A 23,479-nucleotide genomic window follows, 5' to 3' on the forward strand; every position below is an offset into this window, starting at 1 on the left:
ACTCAGGGTTTGACGGATCTGGGTTTTCAAGTCCCTCACTCACTTTATTATGGCCTTGGGGAAGCACCTATCCTCTGGACACCTCCGATTTTTCATCTTTAAAACGATCCCATCACAGGGCAGTGGCTGTGATCATTTAAGAATGCTTTTCTGGACAGGCCTGTGCTACGCCCTCAGGATGAACAGATGAAGAGGTTCCATGTTCTTCCTTCAAGGCGGTGGTTCTCCACCTGGGGCAGTTTTGCCCCCTCAGAGGACAGCTGGTAACGTCTGGAGACATTTTGGCTGTCACTATTCAGCGTGGGACATGAAGATGCTAAATATTCTACAATGCATAGGACAGCCCCCTGCCTCCCCTGGCAAAGTTCCTTCTGATTTTAGAATTAGAAGATGAAGATGGGCCCACTAGAGGTTTTCCTCTTCTAAGAGCGAAAATGTCATGATCCTTCTCGCCGTGTTTACTCCCTCCTACTGCCCTTGATGCCCTGGTCGCAGCTCCCTGGGAGGACGCGCTTCCCACCAGGGGCATCCTGGCGGATGGTGCCACCCTCATCCATATACATGTCTCCAGTTAAGGACTTCCCGCCGCTGCCCCCGGGAGAGGGGCCTGAGTTGTGGAGTGAAACTGAAAGGAGGGCGCCGCGCTCCTCGGGTCCTTCGGCAGGAAGGTGGCGCAGAACGCCCGGGAGGCTTTGCGGAAATGCAGGGCTTCTCTGGGGACCTAGTAACCTGCTTGGGGGCGACTTCCTGGAGCAGCGGCTCCAGCCCGCGCACAGCCTGACCGTCCAGTGCCAACACCCCAGGGCCCGACGGCAGGGCACCAAGGAGGCGAAAGCTTGCTGGCTGCGCCAGGGGGGCCCCGCCAACCGGCCAGCGACCGAGGCGGGCGCTCGGGTCCAGCCGTCCCCCGCCCCCCAAAACTGGCCGTGGTGGCCCAAACCTTCGAAGGGACCCCAGGGCAGGAGGGGGCGGCTTGGTTTTTCCGCGCCTAAGCCCGGGAGCGCACTCCAGCTGCCCCCCCGGCTGCGCCTCCCCGCGGTGGGATGCGCGTGGGACCGGACGGCGGCGCTGACTCGGCGGTGGCCGCGTGGGCGGCGGGGGAGATGGGGCCACCCGTCGCCCCGTGCTCCGGGGCCAAGATCTGGTGTGGGGACCGTGTCTGTGAGCTGAGCACGCCCCCGCTGGGCTGGGTCTGCGGCCGGGAGCACAGGCGGCGGCCGTTAATGATTAATCGCTGACCACCCCGCCTCCAGCCGTTCGGGAGAGGTGGGTTTGGCGCGCCAGGGCCAGGCAGCCGGGAGGGGAGCGTCCGGGACGGAGAAGGGGAGGGCGTGCGCGCTGGGGGCTGCGGGCTGACTGGCTGCAGCGAGATTGGAACCTCCTTCCTCCGCGCTCTCCCCGCCTCGCCCAGACACCCCCCCCCCCAAACCCCACCCTCGGACGCCTCCAGCCTCGGCTAGGTTGGGCTGCTCCGGGAAGTTTCCGTGAAAGCACCCGAAAGCCTGTTACCTTGTCCAGGTGAGCTCGAAAAAGCCCTGCACCCACTCTAGTGAGTTGCGGCCGAGAGCTTCGGGCCGCGCGGGGAGGAGGAAGGAGAGTTCGGAAGGTCTTTGGACGCCGCCGCCTGGCTGGCTGCCTTCCTCATGGCTTCGCCCAGCCGTCCTGGCAGTGACTGCTCCCATGTCATCGATCACAGCCACGTTCCCGGGTTCGAGGTGGCCTCCTGGATCAAAATCACCCTCATCCTGGTGTACCTGACCATCTTCGTGGTGGGCATCCTGGGGAATAGTGTCACCATTCGGGTCACCCAGGTGCTGCAGAAGAAGGGCTACCTGCAGAAGGAGGTGACGGATCACATGGTGAGCCTGGCTTGCTCCGACATCCTGGTCTTCCTCATCGGCATGCCCGTGGAGTTCTACAGCATCATCTGGAATCCCCTGACCACGCCCAGCTACTCGGTGTCCTGCAAGCTTCACACGTTCCTCTTCGAGGCCTGCAGCTACGCCACGCTGCTGCACGTGCTGACGCTCAGCTTCGAGCGCTACATCGCCATCTGCCACCCCTTCCGGTATAAGGCCATGTCGGGGCCCTGCCAGGTGAAGCTGCTCATTGGCTTCGTCTGGGTCACCTCCGCCCTGGTGGCGTTGCCTTTGCTTTTCGCCATGGGAGTCGAGTACCCCTTGGCGAACGTGCCCAGTCACCGCGGTCTCACGTGCAACCGCTCCCGTACCCGCCACCACGAGCAACCGGAGAGCTCCAACATGTCCATCTGTACCAACCTCTCCAGCCGCTGGACCGTGTTCCAGTCCAGCATCTTCGGTGCCTTCGTCATCTACCTCGTGGTCCTGGTCTCCGTGGCCTTCATGTGCTGGAGCATGATGCAGGCACTCACGAGGAGTAAGCAGGGCACGCTGGCCGCCCAGGGGCAGCAGCTGCAGGTGAGGAAGTCGGAGAGCGAGGAGAGCAGGAGCGCCCGGAGGCAGACCATCATCTTCCTGAGTGAGTCCTGGGTGGAGGGCCTCCTGCGAACCACCCTCATCCCCCCCCACTCCCCGCCCGCCACCGCCCGCGGTCCTCTAAACTCAAGTCTTGCCTTAAGAGTGTGAGGCTGAAGAGGCATGGATCTGAGCCTCTGCATGTTTCTTCTCTCTGCTTTGGGGACTTGGGTTATGGTCAAAAGAGCACTAGCCCAGCAGTCAGAAGGGCTGGGTATGTTCCACAGTGGCAGCTGTGCGATGGCTGGCCAAGTCACAGAATAGCCTGGGTAAAATGGAGGTAACACTGAGAAATCTGAGGGTCCGGTTAGGTAATATGGGACAGGTGGAAGTCCTTTGAGAAGGACCCAGTTCTGTGAAGATGGAAGGCAGCAGCCTTATCTAGCCCAGCTTTATCCTGGAGAACCTTTCTCAGGCAATTCGATTGTGTTCCCATTTTTCTTCTCCTTTGTAGAAACAAGGCTGTCGGAAAGACACACAGGCTGGGACTCTGTTCCCCCAAAGTGGTTTCCTACCCAAGTCTTAAGAAACTGGAGCTCTCAGACACACACTCCCCAAGGTAGTGCTGGCGTGTTTGCCCTGGTCGATTTGTTTCTTAACACAGAAACATGGCTGGACCGGCTGGCTTGTTTGTCTGATTCAGAAAATCTGGCTTCACAGATTTCCCGAGACTTGATTGATCATCCCAAATACCAATTCCCTTGCAGAGAACTTGTTTCGTTTTCCAAACTTTTCTTGTGATGTAAATATTTAAAGTCAGATCCTCCTGTGTGCCAGGAAGGGAGGGGCCCATGATCAGTAGCCCCCCAAGGCCTCAGAAGAGGGGCCTGGTGGGCTTTCATGGAGACACACAAAACGTACAGGAGCAAAGAGTTTTTAAAAATGTCTTTTAGCGGAAAGAAGAAAAAGATATCCTTGTGGGTGTGTGTGAGTCAAGGGGGAGCTGTTGGGACAATGTTTCCCCTTTTCCCCAGCTCCCTTTCCAGTGTGGCATCAGAGAAGGAATAAATCACGGTGCTGTTTGTTTTGGTGTGGGAAACCTGAGAAACAGGTTCTAGGGCAAGGACTTAGGAAAGAAAATTGGAAGGCACTTGAAGAGAAATGGAAAGACCTGGGTACTGTCCCAGCCATGCCCCTGGCTTCTGGTGTGTCCGTACAACTGACCTGACTTTACTCTGGGTCTGTGCGAAATGACAGGAGGGAGTTTGCGGTTTGGGGATGCGGACTCTGCATCAGGCGCTGTGCTCTTGGCTTATATTTCCATTTCATAAAGGAGCCATTTCAGGCTTAGGGAAGACCTAGTTCAAACGCACTCAAGTGCAGCTCCCAGTTTCTAACCTTGGTTCTCAGCGTGTTAGCGAGTCCAAGCTCACACTGCTGGCCGCACAGCAGGACAGTAAATTGAGAGACTGACGTGTTGGGGCCAGGAATAATGACTTTAGCGAGAAGATGGTGAACTAGTGTCCCAAAGAACCATCTTACCTGCGTTAGAGTTCAGACTTCTTTTATATTTAAGGGGGAGGGGGTGTGGCTGCTTGTTGCAGACTTCTTGGTGCCGGAATCCTTTGTTCTTGCAGCTGTACATGTAGGTCAGGTCAGGTTCCTATAAACCTCCAACAAGACAGATGTTATTCTCTGTTCTGCAACTTTTTATCTCTATATGAATGGAAACATGTTATATCTTGAAAGGTCAGAGCCTTGAGAGTGGGCCATCCTGTCTATTTCAGACTGTAGGCAACATTCTTGTGGCAAAAGCAATAGAATACAAAGGTTAAAGTAAAAGAAAGAGATCCAAGATGGAGTCAGATTTGTTCTTTGCCATTACAAGGGCAGGGGAATGAGTGGCTGCCTGTGGTTTTTTCACAGGCTCATGGGGAAAGGAAAATGAAATAAAGCAGGACTTTGATAAGGTGTTGCAGCCTTTCTGGAAATTGGAGTAAGGCGTCTGTAGCAGGTGACATTGTCTAGGGACTTAGGAAGGGCACCCAACCCAACTCAATCTCTCTCGCCCATTGGCTTCTGCCCAAAATATTCCAGGAAGAAACGGACATTGGATTTGCTTGAACATCTGTTGAAAGACTAGGTCTTCTTTCCGCCATATACCCTTAGGCATATTTTAAACTTTTAGCAGTAATTTATACTTTAGTATGAATGAATTTACTTTTTTAATCTCCCACCCTAATTTAGGAATTAAGACTGCATTTGACCAAGGAAAAAAATTATTGATTCATCTTTGTTCTCTATTGTACCAATCTCTTTTAATTAAAAAAATTTTAATTGCTCTGAATAGATGTCTCTTCTCCTAGTGGGTATTGTTGCAAGTTGAAGTCGGTCTCCATGTTGGAGTTATGTCTCCATTCAGACATAAAATCAGAATGTCACAAGACTTTTGTGTAGAGACAAATAGGAACTTGGAGATCATCTCATCCAATTAGTAATCACCTGGAATGAGTCTGTTCTCTCAGCTGCCCCGTTCTTTCCTTCTGGTTCTCTCCCGCTTTCTTGTAACAACTATGTATTAATCGCCCACTGTGTTCCTAGCATAGATTGTTGAATGGCAATCAGGTGCTCAATGTGTGATAATGTCTTGGGGGAATTTAGCACATTTCCTCTGCAGGAGGTTTCCAAAGCACTTCTTGCAACTGTTCCCACTCCCAGTGAATTTCAAAGAGCTTTTAAAAATAGGAGCCTCACTAATTAACTCAAGTGAGAAAATAAATTAATGGAGTGAAGAGGAAGAAATCATGCCCTGCATCCATCAGATTGATACAATGCAATTTACTTTGTGTTTCATAAAACTTATGCTCTGGGGCATTTTTAACCCAGAACAAATGAATATATAAATTGTTTACAAATCGCTGAATTTAACATAGTGATTTAGCTGTCTTTTTAGCACTTGAGTTAACAGATGTATCAAATGAAAACAAATATTTGCTCATTTCAAACATTTTGTATTTAATGTGAAATGTAAATGCCAACACAGCACAGGATGTCTTTGGAGCTCTGGAGGCAATAAAAAAACAATTAAGGAATTTTCCCCTTCATTGTTAAAAATGCTAACTTCTGCATAACAGAAGGGAAATTCATAAATCTACCCAAGATGAGGAAGTCTATGTAGAACATATTGATTTTCCTTTCTGCATCTTTTGCTATTGTGCCTCACTCTAGCTGAGGGGCTGGGTTGGTGAATAATGAAAACAAATTGGGAACTCTGGGAGGGAAAGAGATGCGGGGACACCTCCTAGCTCTCAAGCAATTTGCAGGAGAAAACAATAATAATGTGAAAGTACACATTTCTGGACACATGAGTGTCCCTCTTGCCTCTTGTCAGCTCACTGAGAAATCAGTACTAGACATTTCTTTTTGCACGGTCACAGCTAATATGACTTGTCCCGTGCCAGAACAGAGGTGGCCTGGTCTGGATTCCTGTCTCTTCTGGAGGCAAGGAACTGGTGCATTTGTCTCTTTATACCTTAGATGTTGAGAATATGCAAAATGAGCCTTCCTTTCAAGAGGGTTTCCCAGACCTTCCATCTTTTTTCTTTTTTTTTTCTTCCCAGACCTTCCATCTTATATTTCTGAACTCTCACTTGGAGTTATTTTCAGTGCGTGGGGCACCCAGGTCCACAGACACTCATGTTTGTGTCTGTTGCTCATGGGGCTTGCTGTCAGATGTCACCCACTCAAAGTGGAACAAGAGTAGTTTAAATGAAGAGTTGTAATTTGTAACTTTCAAGAGTGTAAAGTGATTGGGACTAGGTTAGCGCTACCTCCTCAGGACCTGTAGGGTAGTGATGGGCTTTCAACCATAGTTAATGAAAATTTTTTTACAGAAAATTGTGAAATTATGAAATTAGAGGAACAGCATAGAGGCTTAGGACTCTATAATAGGTGCACTTTTTTTTTGGCATTCTGATTTTCTCTCCTGAGTCAGAGGGAAAGGGGAGGAGGCGCAGAGAGTGATGGGAATTGCACGTCAACTTGGGTTGATCTTGGAGAATATCTTGAATATGGACTTAGTCCCAAGTGTATCTGGATGGAAAAAAGATTGAGAGTGGCTGCTGAACTGAACTACTGTAAAAAGAAGGTTGACACATATTTGGATATTTGTGGGGTGGGCCAGAGAGAAGCAAGGAGGAGATCAGAATCATATCCTCTGGGTCTTAAGACCTCAGATGTGAGGTCAAAGTCACGTTTTCACGGGAGAGACAGAGAAAGGAAGCTGAGATGTTGACAGTGGCTCCTCTTTACAATCAGTACCTGAAACAAACTCTTCAAATTAGTTTCTTAAAATGGAGTCCAAAATTTCCCATGAAAAGAGGTTTTATTGGGATGTCATTGTGAAAAACAAAAGTGAAAATTATGAAAAGAAATTTGTCTTATATTTTGTCAAACATAGTTTCTAATCATATGTGAATTCTTATAATAATTCTTTTCAGAATGAAACAAGTGCTTCACTTGTAATTTTTCCGACAAAATAGTTGTGATAGCCATTGTGTTTGATTTTCTAGAATAGCAAGATTATAAAGAAAGCTTTCTCCCAAGAGCTTCTCTTAATTCGTTGCTATTTAATTCATTCTCATTGAAGGATGAGGATGTCCTAGCATCATCCTTGTCAATTTCCCATTGTTTCAGGATTAACTGGTTTAATTCGGCCAGACCTTCCTTTGTCAGTGGCCTGTCATTTGATTCATGTGTTTCTCTAGCTTCCCTTTCATTGACTTCATGAAATTCTGCCCCCCACATACAGGCCATATGCAGAAATATAATTAATTGAAAAATCAATCTCTATACCCCTGTGTATATCAACTGATTACATGAAAATGAATGCCTTAAAATGCTCTGAAGTGCCCAAAGAATTTTTAAATAATTGTTTTCCTGACTAGTTTAAATTCTGGTGTTACTATCATGTTTGTGTCACTAATTTTCTTAGTAAAGGCTATTTCTGTGGTGTAGAGGGCTAAGCCAACTCAGCCTCTCAGGGAAATATCACCAGAATTAAATTACTGACACTTTTAGAGTGAGAGATTATTTTGACTCAAATGTTTGGCTATTTCAGGACAAAAGTTTTGCCTCAAGTATTCGGCTTGCTGCCTCTGTTCTCCTCCTCCCTTCACTGGGGTGGATGTGGCTATAATAAATGGTGTTTCATGTTTATTTTTCTATTTGTGATATCTGTCATAAATTGCAAGTGTCCTGTGGTCACCCTGGCAGACAAATATAACAATGCTGCTTTATTTGTATAATCAGGCTGCCTCCAAGATTTCATTTCTCTGTTGGAGAGATGCATCGTTCCCGTGGAAGGGAATATTGGAATCCCAGTTCCCATTCATTAGCAAGCCTGTTCGTCTGTCTTAGTTGCATGCCTCATGGGGGCTGCCAAAGTGTAATAAGACAGCAGAAGCCTTCATCGAGCAATGCCTTCAGCTTATTAATGCTAAAACCACTCAGAATAAAAGCCATTTGCGGGTAGAGACAGCACAGAGGAAGCATATTGAATCGGGTGTCAAGGAGCCCTGTCCTGCCCCGCTGGACAAGGTCCTCCGGCCCACCACTTGGATCACACTATCGTCTCTCTCCGCCTTTTCCTCTGCCCAGCTCCCCTGCTGGTCTGAGCCCTGCGACAACCCACCTGACTCTCCACCTTTACTTCTTGGCTGCGTACTGAGCACTGAAGAAAAGACTGGTCACCGTTGCTGCTTTCACTTGTAAATAGAGGTGTTCAGCCTTACCTGGGCCCTGCTCGCGGATAGCACCTTCCTTTGTAGGGACTGTCAAAGAGCTTGAGCTCCTGGAGCCCCTTTTCTACTTTGAGGGACCTTGACTGGACATGGCATCACTGGAGGAATGTCTGCATCTACCCTCGCCTAGGCTGTTCGTGCTGCAGCTGCTGGGATCCCACTGATGCCCCCATTCTCAGGCCCATCAAGTTCAAGTCTGTTAATGGCTTCCCATGGCTCTTAGGTCAAGGATCAAAATCCTTAACATTAGGACCTCGTGGTCGGCTGCCCCTCCGACTGCATCGGGTGCAGTTCTCCCATTGTGTTAGTCTGCCGGAGCTGCCATGACAAAATACCACAGATAGGGGGGCTTAAACAGCAGATGTTTATTTTCTCACATTTCTGGAAGCTAGAAATCTGAGATCCGGGAGATGCCAGGGATGGTTTCTGGTGAGACTTCTTTGGTTTGCAAATAGCAGCCTTCTTACTGAGTCCTCACATGGCCCTTGCTCTGTGCGCACAGAGCGGGAGATCTCTTCTTTATCTCTTCTTTTTGTTATAAGGAAGCCAGTCCAGTGACCTTAGAGCCCTGCCCTTCTGACCTCATATAACCTCAGTCACCTCCCAAAAGGCCCTGTCTCCAGATACTGTCACCTTGGGGGTTAGGGCTTCACCGTATGAATTTGGGGGAGCACAGTTCAATCTGTAACACTCCTCTGCCCCATTCCCCCCTTGAAATCCTTCAGTAGACCATGGCCAGGCTGTCTCTTACCACATGGTCTTGGCATGTGTTGTTTTCTCTGCCTGAAATGCTTTTCTGCCTCACCCCATGCTCTACCTGACCCCACCAGCACCTTCATCAAGCGAGCATCTTCACATCTCCCCTGGGAAGCATGGCCCATCCTCCCTGACTTCATTTAACGTCCCTTGAAACAAGACTCACAGTTATAATTTTACATTTAATGGTGAAATCATTTAATTGATGGCTGCCTGCCTTCTGATTCCTTGAGGGCAGGAGCTATTCTTAATCTCCGTCCCCACGCCTCTTCATCCTAGCCTAGGGGCTGGCACACAGCACACGTTCAATGAAATTTTGTTGACTGAATAAATACCTGAACACGCCTGAGCTTGGGATCGGGGAATGATGTTCTGTTTTCCCTTGGGTGTGCATTCCTCTAGAAACTTATCATTCCTCAGAATTTTTCTGATTAGTCCAAACCTAAAGATGCTCTCTTGAAAGGGATCTGATTCTTCCCAGGCCTCTGAAAAGTCAAGCCATCGTGGAAGACAGTTGAGATTTTATCTCCCCTGAGCCAAGGAACAGTCTGTGTTAATCAGCCCCTGAATATCAACTTTCACTATATGTACCTGCCAGAAGTCACCCTGAAATGAAAGTGATTAAGGTGGTGTTTAACAGTACTTGTGAAGCTCTGTTTAACCGGATGATAATGGAATGAGACAACTTGAAAAATTATTTCTTAGCAGGCCCTTTCACCACTTGTTGACAAGGGTGTCCTCAGGGTGATGGAAAGGGTATGCAGTGGGGGCAGTGTTTTGAAAATATTCAACCAATATGTTTTTATTTCCCCCTTAAATTGCATTCACTTGCAGCCCTCTCCCTCAAGTCTTAACCAGAAGGCTTGTCACCCCAGGGAAGCAAAAAAGCAGGTACTGCCTTGTCTAAAGGTATTGCTTTCAGTTTTGAGCCCGGAAGCTGGACTTCTTGACCTCTTTGGCTAGGCAGTTGTCTTGAAAGCCAGGTTTTGGGAAGGGGGAAGAAAAGACTTCTAAACTCCATAGTCTCTCCCCCTCTTTTTTTTTTTTTTTAGCTGTGCCAGGTGGCATGGAGGATCTTAGTTCCCCAACCAGGGATCGAATCTGTGCCCCCTGCATTGGGAGTGCAGAGTCTTAACCACTGGACTGCCAGGGAAGTCCCCATAGCTCTCCCTTTAATGTACCTTGAGCCCAGCCTGGTGGATAAGATCAGCCACCATGCCACCTGGTCCAGACAAGATCATAGCTAAGGGGCTTGACATTTCTCCTTGGCAGCCATTGAAGGGCTTTCAGGGGAGAAGCGGCACAGTTAAATGTGTGCCGCTGCCCCTGGGCTGACAGCATTTGTGGAACCGCAGTTGGAGTCAACATACAGGCCTGGTCATGTCCCCAGAGTGGAAAAGAGACGACCCTTCACTGGGACACAATCCCGGTGGAGCACCTGAGATCGGTTAGTTCTTCCTGCCATTCTTCAGGCCTCTGGCTCTTGGTTTGTCCAACTCTTGCTGGCTCTGCAGCCTTCCATGGCCAGAGAGTGACTCTGCTTGCCCTCAGCCCCTTATCTGTCCCCAGCATGGAGGCCCCAAGCTCCTCCACATTGCATAGGCTCTGGCTAGGAGCTGGCTTGGTCGTAGTTGCTCTAACTTATCTCCACTGTGCAGTGGTCCGCTCGTTCTTCAGTGACAATTTCAAGTCCCCACTTCTTCCTCCAAGCCTTCCCACACGGATCTTCCTGTGAACGATGAGCCATCTGAGACCCCATTTCTCAGATGGGGTCCCAGGTGTTGTCTCCCAACTCTTCTTTTTTTTTTTTTTTTTTTTTAAAGAATTGCTTTATTTATTTTATTTTTGGCTGCATTGGGTCTTAGTTGCGGGCCGTTCATTGCGGCGCGCGGGCTCCTCTCTAGTTGTGGCGTGTGGGCTCTGTGTTTGAGGCCTGTGAGCTCAGTAGTTGTGGCATGTGGGCTTAGTTGCCCCACTGCATGTGGGATTCTAGTTCCCCAACCAGGGATCGAACCCGTGTCCCCTGCATTGGAAGGTGCATTCCCAACCACTGGACCACCAGGGAAGTCCCTCTCCCAGCTATTCTTGGGGCTTCCTGAGATCAGGGACTGTGCACACTCATAGTTCTTCAAACTACCCTACTGGGCTGGGGACGCAGTGGCTGTGAACTGCTTCATAGGTGCTGGGATTGAAATTCCCTGACAGTGGTGCTGCTCTTGGGTAGGACGGGGACCCCACAAACTGTGATCCTCAGGAAATCGCTTCGCCTCCACCTGCCTTTCCGCCCCTTCCCTGTGGCAGGCAGAAATCTGAGATGGCTCCTGGACTTCTGGAGCCCTGGTGTACATACATCTGCTCCCACTTATTCAAGCAAACACTAATCAAGGTGTTGCAGTGAAGGGATTTTGCAGAAGTAGTTAAGTTCCTGAATCAGTTGACCTTAAAATAGGGAGATTTTCTGCGTGGGCTTAATCAAGTCACAAGACCGTTGAAATCTGGGTCTAGAAGCCAGAGACAGGGGACCTCAGAGATTCAAATCACAAGAGGGGTGGGAGGTAAAAGACATTCTCCATTGCTGGCTTTGGAGATCTGGAGGGGTCGCTGGCAGGGAATGTAGGTGGTCCCTAGGAGCTGAGCACCAGGAAAGAAGTGGGGATCTGAATGAGCTGAGAGGTGGATTTCCCCCCAGAACCTTCAGAAAAGAATTCAGCCTGGCTGATACCATGAGACCCTGAGCAGAGATCTCAGCCATGCCGGGTCTGCAGTTCCGATCTACAGAAATGTGAGCTAATAAATAGATGTCGTTATGTAACAGTAGAAAACGGATACATTCCCTGAACTCTGATAAGGGGCTCCAAGGTAGACACATGTCCTGCCTTAGTTATATCTTCCAAACCTAATCTCTAGAAGCTTCTCTGTGAAAAGTCCTACCTTCTGAGACCTGTACCCATGGCCCAGCCATTCCTGGATTCACCCACCATTTATTGAACACCTGCTAAGGCTCAGTGATTAGGAAATTTACCATGATCCAGGGCACCATGGGATTTTCTCTGGACTTTTATTTAGACTCTTATTTGGGGAATTCAAAATTTGCAGGTTTGAGTCCCATCAGCTGGAATTTTGAACCCGTGGATACTTTGGTTGTCAGAGAGGAGGACTGTGGTAGATTCATCTTTTAATTATCATGCTTTGGGTAGCTCTTTTTCCTCAGAGCCTGGCACTTAGAAGGTGCTGAACGAAAGTTGGGTGAATCAGTGAATGTCTGGGCAGCTTTGCTGCTTTCCAGAGCCTTCGCACTGGAGAGAGCGCTTACATTCTTCATCATTTAGCTTCAAATGGAAAAAGGTGGGGTGGACAGTGGGAGCCAACCCCAGTGCTGAAAGCACTGAGTACGAGAAATGTCTCAGGCTAACAAACTTTACCATTTTCTGATGTTAGGGTTTCTGCCAACTGAGAAACTTGACAAAATTTCCTGCTTGCACTTACTGTGTGTAAGAGCCATTTTGGCGGGCAGGAGCCTGCCAGACATCTCATCAGGCTGCTTTACACATCTCAAGGGTGGCTGGATAGCTGGAGAGCAGTGGTGGTACCAGAATCTGACAGACGGGGGTCAGCAGGCTGCAGCAGCATATTGGAAACCAAAGGCATGCATTCATGGGAGTCAGGCCCAGTTGGGGGATAAGGTTCATTGAATTTGTAGAGAAAAGCCATCTTCTTTCTCTAGTGAAGGGGAAAAAAAATCCCGCTTACCTTAGAAATAAAACACTACACACAGGGTATTCGGGTAGAAGCAAACTCATTTGGTGTCTGGCTTTACATATTATTATTCTTTGGAAGACATGATCGACTCAGCAGAAACAAAGCTTTCTGGGAAATTTATGGGTCGACTTTCTATGTGCCACAGTTCTGAAGGATGAAATATCATGTTGAACTGGCAGCTGCATATTTTGTATATTTAGAGGACAGCTGATGTGTTGTCACTGTTTTTCAAGTTTGTCTCGACAGGGGAGGCAAGTGAAGTTTGCTTTCCAGAGGGTGAAGAAAACTTGTGTAGAAGTAGCCTGTTCTCCTTCTTGCACCTGGAGTTTTTCTCATTATTGAATCTCTTGAAGGCCCCTTCCTCCAGGAAGCCTTCCTGGACCGGCTTCACCCTGCTCTAAACTCTCCAGCAGGTCTTCGCGTTTCACTTTAGCACTTCATTCATCAGGTATTTACGAAATCCTAAAATGTGTATGGTGTCATTTAGACTTTAGGGATCAGGATTCTCATTCTCCCCTTCGAGGAGCTTAATATTTCTCTAGTTGGGGCATCAAAGTATAGAGGTGGAGCCTTGTAGAAGGAAGCCTAAAAATACCCTTGATGAAGAGAGGCGGGTAATGGCTGCTTATAAAGTAAACTGGTTCTGGGCACCAGCAGTTTTGTTTTTGTTTTTTTGCGGTACGCGGACCTCTCACTGTTGTGGCCTCTCCCTTGGCGGAGCACAGGCTCCGGACGCGCAGGCTCAGCGGCCGTGGCTCACAGACCCAGCCACTCCGCGGCATGTGGGATCTTCCCAGACCGGGGCACGAACCCGTGTCCCCTGCATCGGCAGGCGGACTCTCAACCCCTGTGCCACCAGGGAAGCCCCAGCATTTTTAATAGGGTGGTTAATTGGACGTCACCCATCCCAGAGATGTTCTCCACAAACTTGATATTCATCGTGTGGTCCATGGATCAGGAGCATCAACATCACCTGGAAATTGTAAACTATAGAGTCTTGGGCCACACCCCACACCTACTGAATTAGAATCTGCCTTGCGTGCAGGTCTCTGTGATTCCTGCGCAGATTAAAAGCTTGAGGAGCACCCATCCACGACATGTGGAAGGTATTCTTTAACTCAAAAAGAATAAGAAAAGGATGCATTAGGAATGACTGAACTCACCATGTGTAGTAAGAACTAGTTAGAGATGTAATAGGAACTCTGTGTAGTCATGGCACGTGTGAATTTGCTCCATGACACTTAGGCAGAAGAAACTTCACATTATTTTGGAAAAAAAACACTTAAGTCAGGCTCCAAACCTCCATTTGCAAGGTAGTTAAAATTCAATCTCAGTGAAGTTTAGGGGAAGACGTCCCCTTGCTCCTGTTGTATTAAAATTCAAGGGGGCTTATGGGATGCCCAGAAAATGAAGCATTTGGTCCTTCTTTCAAAATAGGTTCAGAGCATTTCCTGTTCCTCCTTCTCTAGCATTCTGCTGCCAAGGCTGATCAGAGCGCCGGGACCAGCCAGTCAAGGGACTGGCCTTTATACTTTATCTCTATTCCTTATAACATCACCATCACGAGAGTAGAATTATCCTTGTTTTTCAGAATTGCCCGAGGTAATCACCCATGGAGATTTGAGCTACAGTCTAACTCCGAAGTCCATGTTTTTCCCTCAGCAAAGAGATGGGCTCTTTGAATAGGATGTGATCCAGCTGGGGGCCTTGTTGTGGGCGGTGAGAGATGAGGAGGGAAGAAACCAGGATGCCAAGTCTGGTGCACGTTTCTTTTTTTTTTTTTTTATTGCGGTACGCGGGCCTCTCACTGCTGTGGCCTCTCCCGTTGCGGAGCACAGGCTCCGGACGCACAGGCTCAGCGGCCATGGCTCACGGGCCCAGCCGCTCCGCGGCATGTGGGATCCTCCCGGACCGGGGCACGAACCCGCGTCCCCTGCATCGGCAGGCGGACTCTCAACCACTGCGCCAGCAGGGAAGCCCTGCTCTCTTTTTTTCCTTCCAGTTTTATTGAGGTACAATTGACATACAGTATTGTGTAAGTTTAAGGTGTACAGCATAATGATTTGACTTCCATACATCATGAAATGTTAAATAAGTTTAGAGAGCATCCATCATCTTCTGTAGATACAAAATTAAAGAAATAGAAAAAAATTTTTGTTTTTACGATGAGAACGCTTAGGATTTATTCTCTTAGCAACTTTCATATATAAGGTACAGCTGTGTTCATTATAGTTACCATGTTGTACATCACACCCCTATTAGTTATTTATCTTATAAACGGAGGTTTGTACCTTTTAACTACCTGCATCCAGTTTCCCCCTACCCTTAGCCCCTGCCACGAATCTGATGTCTTCTTCTATGAGTTTGTTTATTTTGCCACAATAATGGGTTGACAACACTGAGCTCGTTCCTGGTACACAGCATAGTGATTCACTATTTCTACACATTTCAAAAAGATAACCATGAGTCTAGTTACCTCTGTCACTATACAAAGATATTACAAAAGAATTGATTATATTCCTCCAACTGTGCATTTCATACCTGTGACTCATTTATTTTGCATCTGGAAGTTTGTACCTCTTAATCTCCCTCATATACTTCTCTCTACCCTCTCTGGCAACTACCTGTTGGTTTTCTGTATCTATGACTCTGTTTCTGTTTTGTTATACTTGTTCATTTGTCTTGTTTTTTAGAGTCCACATACAAGTGAAATCATAAGGTATCTGTCTTTATCTGTCTGACTTATTTCACTTAGCATACTTCCCTCTATGTCTATCCATGTTGTCGTAAATGGCAAAATTTCATTCTTTTTTATGACTGAGTAATATTCCATTATCTATATACGTGTGTGTATATATATATATATATATGCATATCTTCTTTATCCATTCATCTATTGATGGGCATTTAGGTTGCTTTCATATCTTGGCTATTGTAAATAATGTTGAAATGAACATGGGGGTGCGTATAACCTTTTGAACAAGTGTTTTTGTTTTCTTCGGATACTCAGGAGTGGAATTGCTGGATGGTATGATAGTACTGTTTTTAATTTTTTGAGGAATATTCATACTATTTTCCGTAATAACTTCACCAATTTACATTCCCACCAGCAGAGCCTGAGGGTTCACTTTTCTCCACATCCTTATCACCCCATGTTATTTGTTGTCTTTTTGATAATAGCCATTTTGAAAAATGTCAGGTGATGTCTCCTTATGGTTTTTTTAAAATTAATTAATTTATTTTTAGTTTTGGCTGCATTGGGTTTTTTTGTTGCTGCATGCGGGCTTTTATCTAGTTGCGGCGAGTGGGGGCTACTCTTCATTGTGGTGTGCAGGCTTCTCATTGCGGTGGCTTCTCTTGTAGCAGAGCACGGGCTCTAGGCGTGCGGACTTCAGTAGTTGTGGCTCGTGGGCTCAGTAGTTGTGGCTCGCGGGCTCCAGAGCACAAGCTCAGTAGTTGTGGTGCACAGGCTTAGAAGATCTGCGGCATGTGGGATCTTCCTGGACCAGGGCTCGAACCCGTGTCCCCTGCATTGGCAGGCGGATTCTTAACTACTGCACCACCAGGGAAGCCCTGCGGTATTTTTTTTTTTTTAAACTAGTTGGAAGCTTTTAATTTTGCTTATTTTAAGCAACTTATAAGAAAAGTCTTGGGTACATGGATTTTTTTCCCACATCTTTATTGGAGTATAAATGCTTTACAATGTTGTGTTAGTTTCTACTGTACAACAAAATGAATCAGATACATGCATACATCTATCCCCATATCCCCTCCCTCTTGAGCCTCCCTCCCACCCTCCCTATCCCATCCCTTTAGGTTGTCACAAAACACCAAGCTGATCTCTCTGTGCTATGCAGCAGCCTCCCACTAGCTATCTATTTTACATTTGGCAGTGTATATATGTCCATGCCACTCTCTCACTTCGTCCCAGCTTCCCCTTCCCCCGCCGTGCCCTCAAGTCCATTCTCCACATCTGCGTCTTTATTCTTGCCCTGCCACTAGGTTCAGTACTGCTTTTTTAAATTCCATATATATGTGTTAGCATATGGTATTTGTTTTTCTCTTTCTGACTGACTTCACTCTGTATGACAGATTCTAGGTCCATCCACCTCACTACAAATAACACAATTTCATTCCCTTTTATGGCTGAGTAATATTCCATTGTACACATGTCCCACGTTTTCTTTATCCATTCATCTGTTGATGGACATTTAGGTTGCTTCCATGTCCTGGCTATTGTAAATAGAGCTGCCATGAACATTGTGGTACATGTATCTTTTTGAATTATGGTTTTCTCAGGGTATATGCCCAGTAGAGGGATTACTGGGTCATATGGTAGTTGTATTTTTTGTTTTTTAAGGAACCTCCATACTCTTCTCCTTAGTGGATGTATCAATTTACATTCCCACCAACAGTGCAGAAGGGTTCCCTTTTCTCCACACCCCCTCCAGCATTTATTGTTTGTAGATTTTTTTCATGACAGCTGACCCGTGTGAGGTGATAACTCATTGTAGTTTTGATCTGCATTTCTCTAATGATTAGTGATGTTGAGCATCTTTTCATGTATTTCTTGGCCATCTGTATGTCTTCTTTGGAGAAATGTCTATTTAGGTCTCCTCCCCATTTTTGGATTGGGTTGTTTGTTTTTGTGATATTGAGCTGCATGAGCTGCTTGTGTTTTGGAGGTTAATCCTTTGTCAGTTGCTTTATTTGCAAATATTTTCTCCCATTCTGAGGGTTGTCTTTTGGTCTTGTTTATGGTTTCCTTTGCTGTGCAAAAGCTTTTAAGTTTCATTAGGTCCCATGTGTTTATTTTTGTCTTTATTTCCATTTCTCTAGGAGGTGGGTCAAAAAGGATCTTGCTGTGATTTATGTCATAGAGTGTTCTGCCTATGTTTTCCTCTAAGAGTTTGATAGTGTCTGGCCTTACATTTAGGTCTTTAATCCATTTTGAGCCTATTTTTGTGTATGGTGTTAGGGAGTGATCTAATCTCATACTTTTACATGTCCCTATCCAGTTTTCCCAGCACCACTTATTGAAGAGACTGTCCTTTCTCCACTGTACATTCCTGCCTCCTTTATCAAAGGTAAGGTGACCATATGTCCATGGGTTTATCTCTGGGCTTTCTGTCCTGTTCCATTGATCTATCTTTCTGTTTTTGTGCCAGTACCATACTGTCTTGATTACTGTAGCTTTGTAGTATAGTCTGAAGTCAGGGAGCCTGAGTCCTCCAGCTCCATTTTTCGTTCTCAAGATTGCTTTGGCTATTCGGGGTCTTTTGTGTTTCCATACAAATTGTGAAATATTTTGTTCTAGTTCTGTGAAAAATGCCAGTGGTAGTTTGATAGGGATTGCATTGAATCTGTAGATTGCTTTGGGTAGTAGAGTCATTTTCACAATGTTGATTCTTCCAATCCAAGAACATGGTACATCTCTCCATCTATTTGTATCATCTTTAATTTCTTTCATCAGTGTCTTATAATTTTCTGCAGACAGGTCTTTTGTCTCCTTAGGTAGGTTTATTCCTAGATATTTTATTCTTTTTGTTGCAATGGTAAATGGGAGTGTTTCCTTGATTTCACTTTCAGATTTTTCATCATTAGTATATAGGAATGCCAGGGATTTCTGTGCATTAATTTTGTATCCTGCAACTTTACCAAATTCATTGATTAGCTCTAGTAGTTTTCTGGTAGCACCTTTAGGATTCTCTATGTATAGTATCATGTCATCTGCAAACAGTGACAGCTTTACTTCTTCTTTTCCAATTTGGATTCCTATTTCCTTTTCTTCTCAGATTGCTGTGGCTAAAACTTCCAAAACTATGTTGAATAAGAGTGGTGAGAGTGGGCAACCTTGTCTTGTTCCTGATCTTAGTGGAAATAGTTTCAGTTTTTCACCATTGAGGACGATGCTGGATGTGGGTTTGTCATATATGGCCTTTATTATGTTGAGGAAAGTTCCCTCTATGCCTACTTTCTGCAGGGTTTTTATCATAAATGGGTGTTGAATTTTGTCGAAAGCTTTCTCTGCATCTATTGAGATGATCATATGGTTTTTCTCTTTCAATTTGTTAATATGGTGTATCACGTTGATTGATTTGTGTATATTGAAGAATCCTTGCATTCCTGGAATAAACCCCACTTGATCATGGTGTATGATCCTTTTAATGTGCTGTTGGATTCTGCTTGCTAGTATTTTGTTGAGGATTTTTGCATCTATGTTCATCACTGATATTGGCCTGTAGTTTTCTTTCTTTGTGACATCCTTGTCTGGTTTTGGTATCAAGGTGATGGTGGCCTCGTAGAATGAGTTTGGGAGTGTTCCTCCTGCTATATTTTGGAAGAGTTTGAGAAGGATAGGTGTTAGCTCTTCTCTAAATGCTTGATAGAATTTACCTGTGAAGCCATCTGGTCCTGGTCTTTTGTTTGTTGGAAGATTTTTTATCACAGTTTCAATTTCAGTGCTTGTGATTGGTCTGTTCATATTTTCTATTTCTTCCTGATTCAGTCTTGGCAGGTTGTGCATTTCTAAGAATTTGTCCATTGCTTCCAGGTTGTCCATTTTATTGGCATAGAGTTGCTTGTAGTAATCTCTCATGATCTTTTGTATTTCTGCAGTGTCAGTTGTTACTTCTCCTTTTTCATTTCTCATTCCATTGATTTGAGTCTTCTCCCTTTTTTCCTTGATGAGTCTGGCTAATGGTTTATCAATTTTGTTTATCTTCTCAAAGAACCAGCTTTTAGTTTTATTGATCTTTGCTATCGTTTCCTTCATTTCTTTTTCATTTATTTCTGATCGGATTTTTATAATTTCTTTCCTTCTGCTAACTTTGGGATGTTTTTGTTCTTCTTTCTCTAATTGCTTTAGGTGCAAGGTTAGGTTGTTTATTCGAGATGTTGCCTGTTCCTTAAGGTGGGATTGTATTGCTATAAACTTCCCTCTTAGAACTGCTTTTGCTGCATCCCATAGGTTTTGGGTCGTCGTGTCTCCACTGTCATTTGTTTCTAGGTATTTTTTAATTTACTCTTTGATTTCTTCAGTGATCACTTCATTATTAAGTAGTGTATTGTTTAGCCTCCATGTGTTTGTATTTTTTACAGATCTTTTATCTAGTCTCATAGCATTGTGGTCGGAAAAGATACTTGATACAATTTCAATTTTCTTAAATTTACCAAGGCTTGATTTGTGACCCAAGATATGATCTATCCTGGAGAATGTTCCATGAGCACTTGAGAAAAATGTGTATTCTGTTGTTTTTGGATGGAATGTCCTATAAATATTGATTAAGTCCATCTTGTTTAATGTATCATTTAAAGCTTGTGTTTCCTTATTTATTTTCATTTTGGATGATCTGTCCATTGGTGAAAGTGGGGTGTTAAAGTCCCGTACTATGATTGTGTTACTGTCGATTTCTCCTTTTATGGCTGTTAGTATTTGCCTTATGTATTGAGGTGCTCCTATGTTGGGTACATAAATATTTACAATTGTTATATCTTCTTCTTGGATCGATCCCTTGATCATTAGGTAGTGTCCTTCTTTGTCTCTTCTAGTAGTCTTTATTTTAAAGTCTATTTTGACTGATATGAGAATTGCTACTCCAGCTTTCTTTTGGTTTCCATGTGCATGGAATATCTTTTTCCACCCCCTTACTTTCAGTCTGTATGTGTCTCTAGGTCTGAAGTGGGTCTCTTGTAGACAGCATATATATGGGTCTTGTTTTTGTATCCATTCAGCCAATCTGTGTCTTTTGGTGGGAGCATTTAGTCCATTTACATTTAAGGTAATTATCGATATGTATGTTCCTATTCCCATTTTCTTAATTGTTTTGGGTTCGTTATTGTAGGTCTTTTCCTTCTGTTGTGTTTCTTGCCTAGAGAAGTTCCTTTAGCATTTGTTGTAAAGCTGGTTTGGTGGTGCTGAACTCTCTCAGCTTTTGCTTGTCTGTAAACCTTTTAATTTCTCCATCAAATCTGAATGAGATCCTTGCTGGGTAGAGTAATCTTGGTTGCAGGTTTTTCTCCTTCATCACTTTAATTATGTCCTGCCACTCCCTTCTGGCTTGTAGAGTTTCTGCTGAGAGGTCAGCTGTTATCCTGATGGGGATTCCCTTGTGTGTTATTTGTTGTTTTTGCCTTGCTGCTTTTAATATGATTTCTTTGTGTTTAATTTTTGACAGTTTGATTAATATGTGTCTTGGCGTATTTCTCCTTGGATTTATTCTGTATGGGACTCTCTGTGCCTCCTGGACTTGATTAACTATTTCCTTTCCCATATTAGGGAAGTTTTCAACTATAATCTCTTCAAATATTTTCTCAGTCCCTTTCTTTTTCTCTTCTTCTTCTGGAACCCCTATAATTCAAATGTTGGTGCATTTAATGTTGTCCCAGAGGTCTCTGAGACTGTCCTCTGTTCTTTTCATTCTTTTTTCTTTCTTTTGCTCTGCAGCAGTTATTTCCACTATTTTATCTTCCACCTCACTTATCCGTTCTTCTGCCTCAGTTATTCTGCTATTGATCCCATCTAGAGTATTTTTTATTTCATTTATTGTGTTTTTAATCGATGCTTGATTCATCTTTAGTTCTTCTAGGTCCTTGTTAACTGTTTCTTGCATTTTGAGTATTCTATTTCCAAGATTTTGGATCTTGGAAATAGAATCTTGGATCATCTTTACCATCATTATTCTGAATTCTTTTTCAGGTAGACTGCCTATTACCTCTTCATTTTTTAGGTCTGGTGGGTTTTTATCTTGCTCCTTCTCCTGCTGTGTGATTTTCTGTCTTCTCATTTTGCTTATGTTACTGTGTTTGGGGTCTCCTTTTTGCAGGCTGCAGGTTCGTAGTTCCCGTTGTTTTTGGTGTCTGTCCCCAGTGGCTAAGGTTGGTTTAGTGGGTTGTGTAGGCTTCCTGCTGGAGGGGACTAGTGCCTGTGTTCTGGTGGATGAGGCTGGATCTTGTCTTTCTGGTGGGCAGGTCCACGTCTGGTGGTGTGTTTTGGTTTGTCTGTGGACTTTTTATGATTTTAGGCAGCCTCTCTGCTAATGGGTGGCATTGTGTTCCTGTCTTGCTAGTTGTTTGGCATAGGGTGTCCAGCACTGTAGCTTGCTGGTCGTTGAGTGAAGCTGGGTGCTGGTGTTGAGATGGAGATCTCTGGAAGATTTTCGCCGTTTGATATTATGTGGAGCTGGGAGGTCTCTTGTGGACCAGTGTCCTGAAGTTGGCTCTCCCACCTCAGAGGCACAGCACTGACTCCTGGCTCCTCAATTTGGGATGATTTGTTGTCTATTCATGTATTCCACAGATGCAGGGTACATCTAGTTGATTGTGGAGCTTTAATCCGCTGCTTCTGAGGCTGCTGGGAGAGGTTTCCCTTTCTCTTCTTTGTTCTCACAGCTCCTGGGGCTGAGCTTTGGATTTGGCCCCGCCTCTGCGTGTAGGTCGCCGGAGGGCGTCTGTTCTTCGCTCAGACAGGACAGGGTTAAAGGAGCAGCCGCTTCAGGGACTCTGGCTCACTCAGGCCAGGGGGGAGGGGGCACGGTATGTGGGGCGAGCCTGCAGCGGCAGAGGCCGGCATGATGTTGCACCAGCCCGAGGCGCACCGTGCGTTCTCCCAGGGAAGCTGTCCCTGGATCCCGGGACCCCAGCAGTGACGGGCTGCACAGGCTCCCCGGAAAAGGGGCGTGGACAGTGACCTGCGCTCGCACACAGGCCTCCTGGCGGCGGCAGCAGCCCCAGCGTCCCACGCCCGTCTCTGGGGTCCGCGCTTTCAGCCGCGGCTTGCGCCCGTCTCTGGAGCTCCTTTAAGCAGTGCTCTTAATCCCCTCTCCTCGCGCTCCAGGAAACAAAGAGGCAAGAAAAAGTCTCTTGCCTCTTCAGTAGGTTCAGACTTTTTCCCAGACTCCCTCCCGGCTAGCTGTGGCGCATTAGCCCCTTCAGGCTGTGTTCACGCCACCAGCCCCAGTCCTCTGCCTGTGCTCCGACCGAAGCCCGAGCCTCAACTCCCAGCGCCGCCCGCCCAGGCGGGCGAGCAGACAAGCCTCTCGGGCTGGTGAGCGCCAGCCGTCACCGATCCTCTGTGCGGGAACCTCTCCGCTTTGCCCTACCCAGGTACGTGGGGAGTTTCTTGCCTTTTGGGAGGTCTGGGGTCTTCTGCCAGCGTTCAGTAGGTGTTCTGTAGGAGTTGTTCCACGTGTAGCTGTATTTCTGGTGTATCCGTGGGGAGGAAGGTGATCTCCGCGTCTTACTCTTCCGCCATCTTACCCGGAAGTGTCTCCAGTTTTGTTTTTTTTTTTGAGGTTGATTTCTAGTCTCATAGCCCTGTGGTCAGAATGATATGATTTCAATCTGCTTAAATTTACTGACACTTGTTTGTGGACTAGCATGTAATGTATCCTGGAGAATGTTCCATGTGCACTTGGAAGGAACGGATATTCTGCTGCTTTTGGATGGAGTGTTTTTGTTGTTTTTTTAAAATTTTATTTATTTATTTTTGTCTGTGTTGGGTCTTTGCTTCTGTGCGTGGGCTTTCTTTAGTTGTGGCGAGTGGGGACCACTCTTCATCACGGTGCGCAGGCCTCTCACTGTCACGGCCTCTCTTGTTGTGGAGCACAAGCTCCAGACGCACTGGTTCAGTAGTTGTGGCTCACGGGCCTAGTTGCTCCGCGGCATGTGGGATCTTTCCAGACCAGGGCTCGAACGCGTGTCCCCTGCATTGGCAGGCAGATTCTCAAC

General features: G+C 46.0%; 1 protein-coding gene across 1 annotated transcript in view; it reads left to right on the forward strand.

Moving 5' to 3' along the window:
- Positions 1–1,231: 1,231 nt before the first annotated feature.
- Positions 1,232–23,479, forward strand: part of GPR39 (G protein-coupled receptor 39) — a 234,271-nt gene continuing 212,023 nt past the window's right edge. The window contains exon 1 of the mRNA XM_081241774.1: positions 1,232–2,499. Within this exon, the coding sequence (XP_081097900.1) occupies positions 1,644–2,499 (856 nt within the window). The 5' untranslated portion in view covers positions 1,232–1,643. The remainder of the gene's footprint in view (positions 2,500–23,479) is intronic.

This window comes from Mesoplodon bidens (assembly GCF_964165515.1).
Source record: "Mesoplodon bidens genome assembly, chromosome: 8".
In the NCBI taxonomy this organism is placed as follows: domain Eukaryota; kingdom Metazoa; phylum Chordata; class Mammalia; order Artiodactyla; family Ziphiidae; genus Mesoplodon; species Mesoplodon bidens.